General features: G+C 31.0%; 1 protein-coding gene across 13 annotated transcripts in view; it reads right to left on the bottom strand.

Annotated features, from left to right (window-relative positions):
* The window catches only part of LOC124367694 (ral GTPase-activating protein subunit beta), a 101226-nt gene that overhangs the window by 49333 nt on the left and 37011 nt on the right, over positions 1-14882 (bottom strand). For 10 of the 13 annotated variants that reach the window (XM_046824729.1, XM_046824730.1, XM_046824731.1 and 7 more), the window contains one exon: positions 870-1007. In XM_046824729.1, the coding sequence (XP_046680685.1) occupies positions 870-1007 (138 nt within the window). The remainder of the gene's footprint in view (positions 1-869; positions 1008-14882) is intronic. The other 3 variants (XM_046824732.1, XM_046824735.1, XM_046824740.1) reach the window with 1 other exon arrangement.

The following is a 14882-nucleotide window of genomic DNA, read 5'->3' as shown; positions in this document are numbered from 1 at the left end:
CACAGCTAAATTTTCTAGTATACAATAGCGAGCGATACGATGTGGCGCACCATTGCTGTTTGTGTTGCGGCAGCTGACCGTAAATCAATTTGTGCCCGCTGGTGTCCGCGCGCCAAAACAATACGATCCGCAATGGGTTAATGCAGTGTTACTGGTTGTATTATTAAAATAAAAGTTTGTTGCTGTTAAGTATAAAAGTAGAAAGATGGATTTTGCATAATTTTGTATGGGTCTATGTAAAAGATACAAATTTAAACAATTTGAGTTTCTTATTACTAGTGGATTACAGTTTTAAATCAGTTTAAATACAATCAGATAAATAATACAGTTTATCATTTGAAATAACTTTGAATTTTTTTAAATCAGTTATAAGAAAATATTAATTTGTTTTGACATAATTCACTGAGACAAACTTCATCTAAAGAGTTTAATCTATATTTACACACTGTTAGAGTATTGGGGAGCACTATTCATAGAATTAAGTAACAAGACAAGCATTGAACAACACAGATTATCACTTTGTTATGCTAAGTGATTAGAACAGACATGTGTTGACAGTTACTGTATTCTGTGTATTCTGTATTCTGTTACATAACTCAAGTGAACTTTTAATACAAAACTTTCAGTATTATATAACAAAATCACCAACTTAGTTTTGATGATGAAGAAAATAAACTCATGATTTGAATAAAAATTTGAAAATGTATTAAGACCACTTTAGCTTTAAATCTGTCAATTAACATCATGAATATTTTCAATAGTGACTAAACAGTGTGACCTAAAATTTGAATTTTAAATGGCTCCTTAATGAAATGAAACTGGTCACTCAAGATAACACTGTAGACAATACGTAAAACTGTTGTACTTACTAAATCCACCCTTAGTGAGTTCTGTCCCAATTTGGGCCGCTTCAAAAAGCCATTCGCCAAAGAGATGTAGGATGCTGTTACACTTGGGTCTGGCAGGGGCTAGGGGGCTGCGTACTTCCGAGCCTAGGGACAGCATAGCTGTGTACAAGAGGTATTCATGAGTTGTGCATCTCGAATCAGAGCATGTTCACAATAATTCATGACTATGAACTATGGCAGAATCATCATAAATGGGGCAAATTTTAAAGATATTTTGCATTGTATTACAAATTTTCCCTTGGAATGGTGAATCGAGAACAAAGTGGTTAGATGGCTATTTTTGTGCTATCTCGGTAGTTGCACTTACCAAAATGTCCTTCCAGTAGTATTGGCCAATGCGGTGTCTTTCTGAAATTTCCCCAAAAACAACTTACACAAATTTTTTAACCTGTTGAGTACCTGAAAGTGGTCTCAAAGGAGTAGTGATGGCTTTAACTATCCATCACAGGCTTGTTCACATAATCAATATTTACAGATGTTTACGTTCTCTAGTGGTATTTTCAGTAATATTTCGACTGTGAAATGCTCAAAGTAGTTATTGCAGTAAGAGGCTGGCTCTTAGCGACAGAATAATAATCAAAGCTTTGTCACCAATTATCCTATCATTTTCTCGCAACTTTATACGCTATTCTCAGTTGTTGCACTGGAGTTAAGATTGATCTATGACCGTTTAAAGAATACTGTGGTAAAATGAGTAATTATCTGGACAAAAGTGATCTGAACATGCAATCGAAACCCCAAATGCAAAGCTCCATATCATGGACTTCCAAATAAACGTCATCAGACAAATATTGGAAACACCATTTCCAGGCCCTTTAAAAGATATTTTTTTTAGTGGCAGAATAAACTAAAATGCTGCTTTGCGTGCACAGATACATCACAGACTGAGCGTAAACAAAAATAAACTGCTCGTTAGTGCACTACATGTGAAGTGCACCTACTTTGAGCACTACTTTGTGTGTACCTGTATTTCAAAAGTTATTTTGCTTTGGAAAAAATTTAAAAAAAAGACAAAATGTAGAGGTTTAACAACTAGAAGGTACAAATAATGCATTACATTGGTCTTTTATACTGTTTAAATACATTTTGAATAAATAACACTAAAAAGTGTCCATGACTCCCTGAAGTTCATTAATGATAAATTTTGCTTACTCTGATAATGGTTATAGATGCCAGAACTCCTCAACAAGTTATTTTAATTGCCAGCTGTGCTGGGAGATGAAGACCAACAGTGCTGGCCACCCAACCTTAGAATACAATTCAAACAAAAAAAACTCCTAGCTGGCAAAGGAATGATAGAGGTGGCTGGCCATCCAAGGGCAAAAGGTTAAAACAACAAAATTTCCCAAAATCCTTTTTTCTCTATACAATTAGAATTTACTGGATTTAAGGAATGTAATGAGTAAAATGTACAGAAAATTATGTGGTAGTAAAATGACTCACATTTAACTAAAACCGAGACTTTATTTAAAAAACAACCCACTTATAACACGTCCTTAAAATATATTAAACCTCTAACTCGCATCATATTTACGTATAACACCACGGGTTATTCTATACCGCCAATGCTTCACATTAAGCATACATAGCGATTATGGGTACCACAGTACCAATTAAAAAAAACCGTAGAACAGACTTCTTTGACAGTCTAGTGGTTGAGTCTAAAGTTCTCTAAATAAAATGTCAAGGATTCGATCCCGGGAAGCAAGATTTAGTGCTGAGTCAAATAAATAAAATGTGCATTACAGAGCTGGTATAGTGAAAAGTAAAGGTTTCAATAGAGATAGAAAACAAGGAATTCCAAAAATTTGAAATTTTTAACAAAAAATACACATTCCAAAGGATGTATTTGGTTTTACAAGGCAATTCATACAATTCTTCTGAAGTGAATAGGATCATAATATTTTTAATAATAACAATTCTTGACTTTTATGGATAAAACATTTATTTATATTACAAATTTCATTATAAAAGTAGCAATTTTATAAACACTATATCTATATTTTAGTAGTTTTCTTTCCAGAGTAATAAGCCAAAAGTAACACATTAAAATAAACAGAGAAATTATTACTAAATTTCAACTGAATTGAAGTCACAAATTACTGTGCATTGAATTGCCTTAGTGTCAGAATTCTATTCCTGAATATTGGTCACCAGATATTTAGTGTGATAACTAAGTCACTCTCTTGCTGGCTACACTCAACAACCTTCTCTCGTTCCTTACTAATGTGTAAAATATTGAATACACCATCATATTGAGAATTGAGATACAGTGATTGTGTTAAAATCACCATATCCATATCTCTACTGGATTTACATAGTGATCAAATATTGTTTAGACAAGACATTTCTTTATTCTGTTTTATGTAAGTCAGATATCTAACAATATTATTTGTGCCCTTAAATTAGTAATATGTGGTTCCATAATGTAAGTATTAACTTCTTAAATATTTCTTTAATGAAAAGCAATTGAGTATATAATTAAAGAAATTACAAAAAAAATAAAAAAGGTTCATGGTTGCCTGGTGTGTATTTTTATTTCTGCTGCTGATTGTGCAGTTGTAACCAACTTGGTAAACTCTATTCATAGAATTCTTGGGGTAGAACTCACATATTTTACTTTGACATCAAAAGTATTATTCCTGATGAGGTTCTGTTTTAAAAACTAAAAAATTACAGATCCAAAAACAAAAAAAATCGAGAAAATGGTATAAATAAACATTAAATTTAATGAATGTTGACACTCTATTTTTAATTACTTCATGATTAAATTTTACAGAATATCTAAAGCATCATATAAACTTACAACAGTTTGAAATTTAACAATCACTACAAATTTATTTTAAGTACACATTAATTCTGTTAGAGCCAGCATGGCCTAAATAATGAATTTAAAATTATCCTCATTGGTATAAATTAATTTATTCTGTATAAACAACACATTCGCAGGCCACATTGTGGTGGAAATAAAACTATGAACAACATTACACGCTCTGCTTTGAGAAACCAAAGCCTACCTGACTCTAGGAAGTGGCATGTCACACATCTCGAGCCCATGTTCACAACAAATAGATGACTGAACTTGCTAACGAATAGTCAGCAAACAGAATGTACAAATACAGATGTTTCCACATCACCTCCCCCCCTCCCTAGTTATCTCATTCTATCACTGCTACTAGGTAAACAAAATGTTACACAGTAATTTTGTAAAGGTTAATGTTACTTTTTGTCTAGCCAAAACTGGAACTAAACTAAGATGTGTGATCAATTAATCAACAGACATGACACACACTCACAGTGAATATAGAATCCAAATGAGGAAAACTTAGTCATGAACTTTTAAGGACATTACACTTTCATCTGTTATAATTTCATTTACATGGTTACTTATTCATTAAATCATGTAAATGTCATTTATGTTTGGGGTTATAACAATTGAATAAAAAAACTTATCACAAATATTATTCCTAAAAAAATTAATATATGAAGTGTTTTGGTACATTTTCAGATTTTGCTATTAATCAACTCTAAATAATTAGAAGATGAGCTACAATAGATTACTACAATATAGCTATTCATTTATTTTCTTCAATGAAACTAAATACAATTCACATTGTAAACCTTTATTTATTAAATAGGAAATTTTAACAGTTATTAATTTATACATATTTAATTTATTGTTATTTATTTATAGGATAAAAGAATCTTATCAAAGTAGAATGGTAATACAATCATTGAATACTCGCAATTGTAATTTACTGAACATTCCTTTCACCGGACTGGAAAAGGTTAAATCCAGCCATGTCATAATGGGCTTAAGTCTCTACAATAGCTTGCTTGTGAGAATAAAAGAACTCGACTTTAAGAGCTTAAGAGTAAAATCTGTAAGTGGTTGCTTTTAAATTCTTTTTACAGTATATACAAATTTTTAAATATGTCAGACATGTTTCTTTATTAGTTCTAAGCATTCTTGTTGTGTATTGTGTAAGATTATCTATTTTAGAACTTGTTATCTATCACCTATTTAATCTCTCTTATAAACTCAGTTATTAACTTGTTGATTTAACTAAGTTTTAACGTATCTTTCTTCCTTAGTTTTAACCTTTCATGTTGTTTTATCCTGATGTGTATCTTATTATTTATTTTAATGTTATATTATGGTTAAAAAAAATAACATAGATGCCGGTTTAACGTTTGTTATTAGTTGTTGCATTTTTGTTGTTCAGCTGTTTTTATCTGTTTAAGGCTTAAGTCATCTTAAATCTTTATTGTTGGTAAAGATATTGCATATGGTTTTATTAAGATGATCTCTAATGTTACATTGTAAATAATTATGGCATAACACATAATTCAATGTATTATTTATATATGTTATAAATTTAAATTATAAAGTAAACCGATCATTAGCTTTCACTTTTCAAAGTTTCAAGATAGCACAACATTGTTGTGATAATCCATGAAACACTTCACTGTTACACAGAAGAAACTTAGCTTCTCAAGAACAGTTCCCAAATCCTCTCTGGATAGGAGTGGGAGAGGATCAATTGTTGGTGCTCTCATACCAAACTTCTTTCAACGGTTCAGAAGCAGATTTCCTATAATTTTGGGGCTTTCCATATCTCTTCAATATGAGATTTCTATAAAACTTGTAGGGTTGGTGAACGACCACTTGAGGATTTAGAAGTTTTACTGAGAAGCTAGGATTTTGAAAGGCTATTTGGTCACTCTCTATCTATCTACTAATTTTTATTAAGCAATATAAGTAGGTTATCTTGAATTTGGGTGTAATTTCGAGGGATGTTTTTCTTTTTTTTAGCAGAAGTTTGGCTTGGCACCACCGAAGTCTGCACTGATGGCCAGGGACATTTCCAATGGGTACTTTTCCGACCGCAGATAACATGCCAGACCGTCCAATGTGATCTGATGTCAGAAAAGTAACAATCAAAAATGCCCCTGGCCATCAGTGTGGGCCCCTTTGCCACCATCCCGCACTTCTGCTGAAAGAAGAAAATCATCCCTTGAGATAGTGCCCAAATTCAAGCTCAGATCACATTAGTGCCAGTAAATTTTAACTTTTTATAATACGTATAATATTTATATAATACGTATAATATTTATAATACGTATAATATTTATAATACGTATAATATTTATAATACGTATAATATTTATAATACGTATAATATATTTAATAATACGTACGTACGTGTTTAATTACTTATATTGTGTAATAAGAAGTAGTAGAAGAGTGGCCTCCATATACAATAATACCAAGTTGCTGTTTGAAACTGAAACAAACATAAAAAATCCAGCCACCATAATTTTTTCTGCCCCATTCGAGTTTTGTCAGTGGCAATTTTCGGGTCTATCAAATCCATACAACTCATATTATTTGTAGTATGAATTTAAACAAAAGTTGGTTGTAGAACTTGTACTTTTTGCTTTTTTAGACTTAGACCAATGTCAAGATGTACCAATATAAATATTTTTACAATAAGTAGCAATTGTAGATTTGATGAATCTATTAATGATAGTAAATAAAACGCGATAAACTACTTATCAAACTTTATACCACTTTGAAGAGCAATCACAATGCTCATTGTTCAAGACAGTCACGGTTTGCTTATAAAACCAGTGGGCATTGTGTCTGATGTATCCGCACATTTCTGTTTTGCTGATTAACTTCAGGCTCTGATCCAATGGCCTTTAAAATTAAATGATTCTGAAATAATTCTGGACAAGAGCATACTTTCCAATAACTATAGTATATCTCAGGAATGGTAAAAATCCTATTTAAAAAGGAGTAGCATATGATTTCTCTTTTAGAATTAAGAAAAATATGTATGAAGCTGCAAGTAATAGCTAGTATTGTAATAAAAATTCTAACACATTTCATAAACTTCGAAAATTTTTATATTTGCAAGTTTCTTCCTATTTTAATTATCATAAACTGAAATATGTAGCGTATATTATTTATAAAGTTGAAATACAGATATGATTTGACAAATTTTCTTCCCTGCACTTAGGAAGATAGTTTGAAGAACATTATCTTTTTTCATTAACTCGTTCTGAATAAAAACAAAATAAATAACAAAAGATATAAATATGCTTTTGAACCAAATTATTTTTGAAACATATTTTACTTTTATCAAAAATATAGAGTGTGACGAATGACAGGTTAAAATTAGTGTTCCACAAATGATTTAGCTTGATATGTGTTACATCTTACTGTTAGGAATGTTTCATTATTTTGCATAGTATAAAAATGTTATTAGTAAGTGTTTGTATTATTTTGACATTTAATCTATAGTTTTTTAATTACTGTCTGTGACAATGGTAGCAGGTATGAGGGAGGCTTGAGGAATATCCTCATAATCAATATTAAATGATGAGGTAAAAACTGTGGAACGCGAGTCGAATTAGACAGATAACAGTGGTGTAATTATGAATTCAAGGGAGGGGGATGAATGTGATTGAAAATCACATCACACGGCATGGTATAAAATAAATCTAAATTTGAATAAATTACATAGGCCTAATACAAAGTAAAATACTTAACTACTGTATTCCAAACAAGTTGGATTGCTACTAACTAATATTTTAATTATTTTAAGGCTCTTAAGGGGGTTCTATCCCCCTTCATTGTCACTGTGATTAGTGATAAAGAATATCAACGAAGATCATCATCCACTGTATCATCTTGCATCGTAGTTACCGTCATCTTTATTGTAATAATAGCATTGAAAATCATACAGCCTCAATATCATAGCAAACATATCCAGTTTAAAACCAGGACCACACATTGTACCATAGTTCTAATTCTTTATGCTGAATCGCGGTAGGAAGTAGGCTCCTGTTAACTAGACGCGGTGCGTGGACATTGTTTGTTTAGTTGAACCGGTAATCAGCTGATCGGTCTACGTTCCGACCCGGCAGGCCTGGAGAGGGACAGAAGTAAGTCAGTCCAGTCTTGGCGATTCGAGGAGAAGGTGTACCGGTCGAGTTAGATGCTGAATTTCTTTCTCTAACCCAATAGTTGGGATTTAGAGTAATTATTTATCGCGGGTAAATTCACTTTTCAAGTATTTAAATTTTTAGTGCGTTTTATTTTGCGATCTGCCTCCGTAATCTTCAAAGTAGTAAGTCCCGTACCAGCGTATAGTTAATATCTTTTATTTTATAATACTGTAATTAAAATTTCTAAAGTTTCCCATCTTTCAGAGTCTGAAAATTTAATTCAATTTTTGAAGTATTGTGAATTAAATTTTGGTCATAAAGTAAATATCAAGTTTTGTGTTATATTAATTTTGAGTATTTTGAGAAGAGAACTTTTTATTTTGTTTTGTTAATTTAAACCATTTTGGAGAAGTATACATTTTTAGTTTAATTTTAATTTTAATATCTTTTAATCAGACTCTTAATTAGATTTGTTCGATTGAGTGACATTTGAAGAAAATTGAATCAAAAGTTTGTAAACTTTGTAAACTTTTGGGTGAACTTAAATTTCGGAATAAAGCAAGTATTTCCGAAAAGTTGTTTAATTTATAAAGTATTTGCTCCATATAAATTTAAAATATATGTGCTATAAAAACGGTTTGATTTGTAACAGGGAGCATGAGAATATTTTTATTCTATAAAAGAGATCGGTAATGTAGAAATGTCAAAAAGACTTGAATCACCTTTGACATATTTAACCCTTCCCACGTGGAATTTATCTTTAAATTTTGACTCATACCGCGTAATTAACTGTAAATTTGTTTTTACATTTTACCAATTCTAATTTTTTTTAGTTAGTGGTGTCTATTAGGAATAAAAAATAATACAGTATTACAAAATAATCAGACCCCTATATTTTTTTAAAAATTTTCAACTTTTACAAAAAATCGTCAGGATTTTTCATTGCATAGAACAATATAGGCCTATAACGACACAACAAATAAAGTAATAACAAAATAAAAAGATAATATAATGCTAAATACAACAGGAACACGAACAGTAAATAGGGAAATATGGCAAAACAGCGTTAAACACTAAAATATGCTGTGCCGGGATATACCCCGCACACCATACCCGCGTAATGGTTCGCCGCAGGCTGAGGCTAAATCACGCCTCGAGGGCCAAAGCCACGCCCTCCCAACACTGCGACGCGCCAATGAGGTTCAAACTGTAACATCTACTTTTCGGAACAAGTATTCAACACTCCCTTGAACTCTAGCGGATTCCACGGCAACTACAATTTATTAAATAACTACAATTTAATATTTAAATAACTAACATTTATTAAATATTAAATCACAGAATAGACTTTCAAGGATATATCCATTTGCCGCGTGGGAAGGGTTAATAAACTAAATTTATTTTCTTCAACAGATTTAATTTAAAATTTTCTGAAACCTTATTATAGATGATGATGAATTAATTGGGAGTTGCTATCAAGAACATAATTGTGCATGGGTAGATGCAGGAAGAAGTATATCACACAGATTAATTTTAACTCATCTAAAAGCATATATACATACATTGCTTTAACGCATACATCTTATCATTAAAATGTTTGCTTATCATTTTGGGAGAACACTTATCATAATACAGATTATATTTACGGATAAACCGAACAACATGACAAGAGGATGCTTCAATTGTTAAGTGTCAAATTATTACAATATTGCTCAAATTCAAGTAATCGATGTAGAGTAATCGATAGAGAGCACTCCAGAGTCACTGTATGATACATGGGTCTTAAGATTATATGAAAAATCAATTATTACACAACTAACACAGAGTGTCATAGATTTAAATAAGATATGAAAAGATTAAACGTTTTTGTAAAGTTTTCCCTGGAACTCACCTAACGAAGAATGAACACAGAGCCATAGTGGCTGACCACATATAAAACACAGCCTGCACCTGTGCTGCCTCCCAGATAACATATCATGCCTACAGTGTGGCATGCATCAGCCACTGCCAATGTCACTGCCTCCTGGTTTATACTGACACTAGTAGCAGGTTGTATATCTTATCACGGCCATGTGTTTCTGTTATTGATAACACAGCTTATCTCGTTTAATAACACATGGACAAAGTGGAATGTCATTATCACAATAACACCATAATCCTATCATATGTGAGTACGGAATTAATATAATGATGTTGCAATAATCGAACATAATCCTTTAATACAAGATTGTCCATATTTATACCATGTTGCCAGAGTGGGAATTTATTACGCTATAGAAGAAACAAATAAGACTGAAATTGAGAGTTATATTTTAAATGTTCCTTATGGCTCCGTTAGAAGAAATAGTTAGATTGTGTCACAACTGAAATATTATTAATTTATTCTCATGGCATTTACATATACCCAATATCTCAGATGTGGTTTGATAAAAAAAAAAATGGTTTGTAACAAAAACTTTAGGAAATGTTATAAGCATTCCAGACTAAGTTTTTTTTTGTTTTGTTTTTTTTTTTTCTTAAGTCGATAAATAATGTTATGTTTAAAATTAACTAATTTAAAAAAAGTTTGCATGGCTACCACTGAAAGAAAATGGGTTACCTAGCCAGCCAATTAACTTATTTGAGATATTTTTACGATCAATTTTTGTACCAAGTTTGGATTTGTTTCAGCGTTCCTATCACCAGTTAAGGTGATAGGCAGTTTCTTATGGTATGTACATTTAATCAATATCTTAAAATCATTCAAATGGTTGATAATTTGAAAAAATATTCATAATTTCAAAATGTTTTGGAATGTTATATGGATTTCAAAACAATTTTCTTTTCTCTAGATTTATAAATAATTGAGTTGTAAATTTTTTAAAGTTTGAACTGCCCTTGTACTGAAACGAAAAATTGTACCAAGCTGGCCAACAAACTTAGCCGAGATATTTATATAATAAATTTATTTACTAAGTTTCAAATTGTTTGGGGGTTTTTTTACAGTTATTGTTTCCACAAACCCCGTTCAATAGCATAGAGATATACACTTTTGAATGGGAGGTGGTTTTGGGCTGTGAGGTTCATGTTCAGTGAAATTATGTGCAAATTTTGCAAGTGCTACCATGAGGACATTTGCAATTGGCTGATCCTTTTAGTCAAGCACATTATTATAAGAATACGCTAATCTCATAAAATACAAAGCAAGAGAACCACTTTTAGTGATCTTCACATTTTTCTCACAAAACAGTGGCTCTCCTTAAGTCATCAGACCAGAAATGCACTCTGTGAGCTCGTTGGCCAAATGAAATGCTACCATACCATTGAAGCCAAAGATAAAATCATGTTTAAACTCTTTTAAGTGTTTATTCTTTTTGAAATGAACCGCAATCTTTAACCAATGATCAAATGGTCAGGTGGTTAATGAATTTATAAAATAGTAACCCCAGAGGTGTGGAACACGACCGTTCCCCAGCCAGCTCTAATGATAATATTGTTAATTATTATTGTGACCTAATAGAATTACTTATTAAGGTATAGTTATACCCCCAGTACTGTGACTATAACTATTAATACCTTTTACTATATTAGTATTGTAAAAACACACCAGTCAAGCCCCCAAATCTCCCTTAATGCGCTCGAACTTAATTCATAGAAAATAACAAAGCTACCGCTAATTAATACTGAAATAATAATTTATTACCGAGGTACTCAGCCTAACCGTTTGTTCTTCAATTTCCCTCCCCATACATGTCTTTTGGTCGAGGAGTGCCTCAACTGGCCATTGCTATCTTTAGACTACCTGTAGTATTGATATCATATAGCCCTACAAAGCTGCTCCAAACTGTTATCCAGGGAGCTCCAGACTGCTGTATCTCTCTACAGCAATCTGATACACCTCTCTGACATTGCTTCCTGCTATAATTTTCCAGAACCATTATAACATCAATCTGCCCCTAAGCAATAAACTGCTACTTGTAGTGAAAAAGACATCACACCTTTAAAAAACTACCTATTACATAAAACTTCTAAACAAAAAATATCAAATACTGCCTTTGAAAGTGCTATTGCTGAAGCATAAGAAACTCTGTTACATGACCAACCATATTTGTCCTTTAAAATCAAAGAAACACACTCTAAAGGACAAAATTATAGAGCTATCAACAAACAAAGAGCAAGATTTAGAGATATCCTTAATTCTTGCTGTTGAAGCTGGCAGCTTCCTTCTAAATGAAAAGAGTCTACTAAAGAATGAAATTCACGATCTTAAAATTAAATGTAGCATATCTCACTCAAAATTAGAAGATAGACTAAAAGAATCCAAAATAAAAGTTGAAACTCTTTTACAACACATTGTAAATAAAAAAAAATTTAAAAGATCTAGAAATTTACCATCTGAAGAATAAACTGAAGACCAAAGAAATGTTGACAAATGAGTTTAATGATCATATGGACCCAGAGAAAAACAACTGAGCACAAAATCAAAATTCTGAAAGAAACAGTGACAAAAAATCTACTTGAGTAAACTGAATCTTGCAAATCAACGTTCCAGAATACCAAGGATGAATATAGAAAAGTCTCAGCAATAACTGAAAATGCTCAAGCCACAAGATCAATCACTAAAAACACTCAACAATGAAGTGAAAGCTTTGAATGAAGCATTGAAAATGAGCAAACTTAATGCTGAAGGTGAAATACAAACACTGAAATGAGAGAAAAAAACCTCAAAATACTAAATGAAGAGCTTTTAGAAAAAAATATCACTTCTAAAATCCACCATTTCTACATTCAACTCGGAGATCATAGTGCCAATTTCCCTTCTGATGACAGTCTCTTGGCTCAGCTACTTCCATGTGAAGCAGATATGGGAAAAGAAAACACGCAGCAGCCATCCAATCTACTACAGGACACAGCTAATTGTAACGTAGTTACCGTTGAACCACAGATTCACAGGAGCTTTAATGGAACAATAGTTGTTTCAACAGTAAAGAAAGCAAGCAAAATAAGCAAAGATAACTCAACAGACACAAATTCGAAAAAGCTATTTAAAATGTTACAAAGTGCTATAAAGTCGATTTAAAAAATTTAATAGTTTAAGTGTAAAATTTTACAGGAATTCTGTTGGTATTATACACCTGTGAATAATTTTGAATTTATGTGGCTCCTTCTTGGTTTTAACATTACAGATGAGAGCCTGGGATTTTAATAAACCAGTGAATTTATGCAATAAACAAATAAAATTAAATGTTCTGTAAACATGTATAATCACAATCCACAGAAATCTTACAAGTCACAAAAAGTATTTATGTGAATACTCTATATCTGCAGAATATTATAAACAATTTATTTATTAAATAAAAATATGTAGGTTACAAAAGTTAATAATAGCAATAAAATAAACGCACAACTTCATAAAGATTTATGCAAAAGCAAAGTAACATAATTAAAATGTATGAAATATAACTTACATACACACAAAGATGATACCATGAGTGATAGTGTGAAAAGAAATGAATGATGACAAGATATGAATGGGTGAGTGAGAAAGTAAATGCATCTACTAAAGCAATGGACTCATTCGCCTTACAAGGCTCAGCCAACTTTCTAATCATATCTATTTAAGCCATATCTACATTCAGCCTGTAGATTCATGAACCGATTAAGTTTTATTTATAGTAATAAATTTATAAGGTGTATTAAAATAGTTCTCATTATAATAAAATTAATATTCATTTTATTATTCAATTTATTCACGATAACTTTTTTTATTTATTTCTTTTTTATACATATGTACTGGCTTTTTAGTTTGGATAGTTCAAAATATTTTAGGCAATTTTGGATTATTTTTTAAAAGTCAGATACTTAAGATATTGGTGCTTTATAATATTTGTGTACCTGACCCCTTAGATGTACTCAACTAAAATACTAAAAACATAAGAAAATAAAAAAATTGTAAAATATTGATTTTCAATGTAATTTTATTGCTTGAGGTTTGTTTTTAGCTAATACAATAGGATCTAACCTGCTTTAATATAAACAAAAACAACATTTATTTATTTACAAAAAAGCTATTTCTGCAATTAAAAATTATATGCTAAACAATGCCTATCTTCTATGTAAGATTTTTATTTTGTTTAACAATGCAATAAAATGCACTAAATTAACAAAAAACTTTCTAATTGCTTCAAGAATATTCTTACAAATGCTTGTTGTAAAATATGATAAGTGACTTAACACTGGTAATTTTTCGACATAAATACATAGAAAAGTAGATAAAAAGTATGGGCTTTCATGTAGAAATAAAATTGTTACAAAAAGTTTATTTTATAAATAAAAATGGTGCTTACTTAAAACACCACTCCATGTAAACTCAAACCTATTTACATAATTTCCTGTGTTTGTTGGATCTCAACATTAGAGTGATAGTTTTAGATCTAAATAGACTATATTTCAGTTCCACTAAAATACCTAAAACTACAGAATAGAAATTTGTATTTCAAATCCAATAATAAATGTTCCTTGTATTCAATTCACATATTAAAATTTGTACACTTCCCTAACTAAAGGTAAATATGTCGAAAACATGACTACTCAATGTGATAAAGAAAGAGCAAAATATAGGTATTATAACTAAGTCCAGAATTTTAAAATATATTAAGTAATATTTATAGTACAATACATTTTACTGATTTTGTTAAATAAATAATATTACACAAGTTTATAAATTTGGAAAAAACATTAAAGATTCCACTCTAGTTTATTGATTGCACTCATCATGCAACTGGTTCACGATACAAAAACAGAACCAATCTATGATAAGTCATCAATGGTTTGAAAATCAAAGACTGTAACAATTTGTGTGCCTACGTATTCAATACGTATATTACTATAAAATATTGAAATCTAGAACAATAAAAGGTAAACTCAAACAGCTGCCTTTACTACATGGGCATTTCTAGCATGCAATGACTAAATTATTCACATATGGCAGAAAATCAGGAAATTTGAACGTACAGTGAGCACTCTTAAAATCTTAAA

The sequence above is a fragment of the Homalodisca vitripennis genome, chromosome 8 (assembly GCF_021130785.1).
Source record: "Homalodisca vitripennis isolate AUS2020 chromosome 8, UT_GWSS_2.1, whole genome shotgun sequence".
Taxonomy (NCBI): domain Eukaryota; kingdom Metazoa; phylum Arthropoda; class Insecta; order Hemiptera; family Cicadellidae; genus Homalodisca; species Homalodisca vitripennis.
The sequence above is the reverse complement of the archived record's forward strand: the minus strand, read 5'-3'. Positions and strand labels throughout refer to the sequence as shown.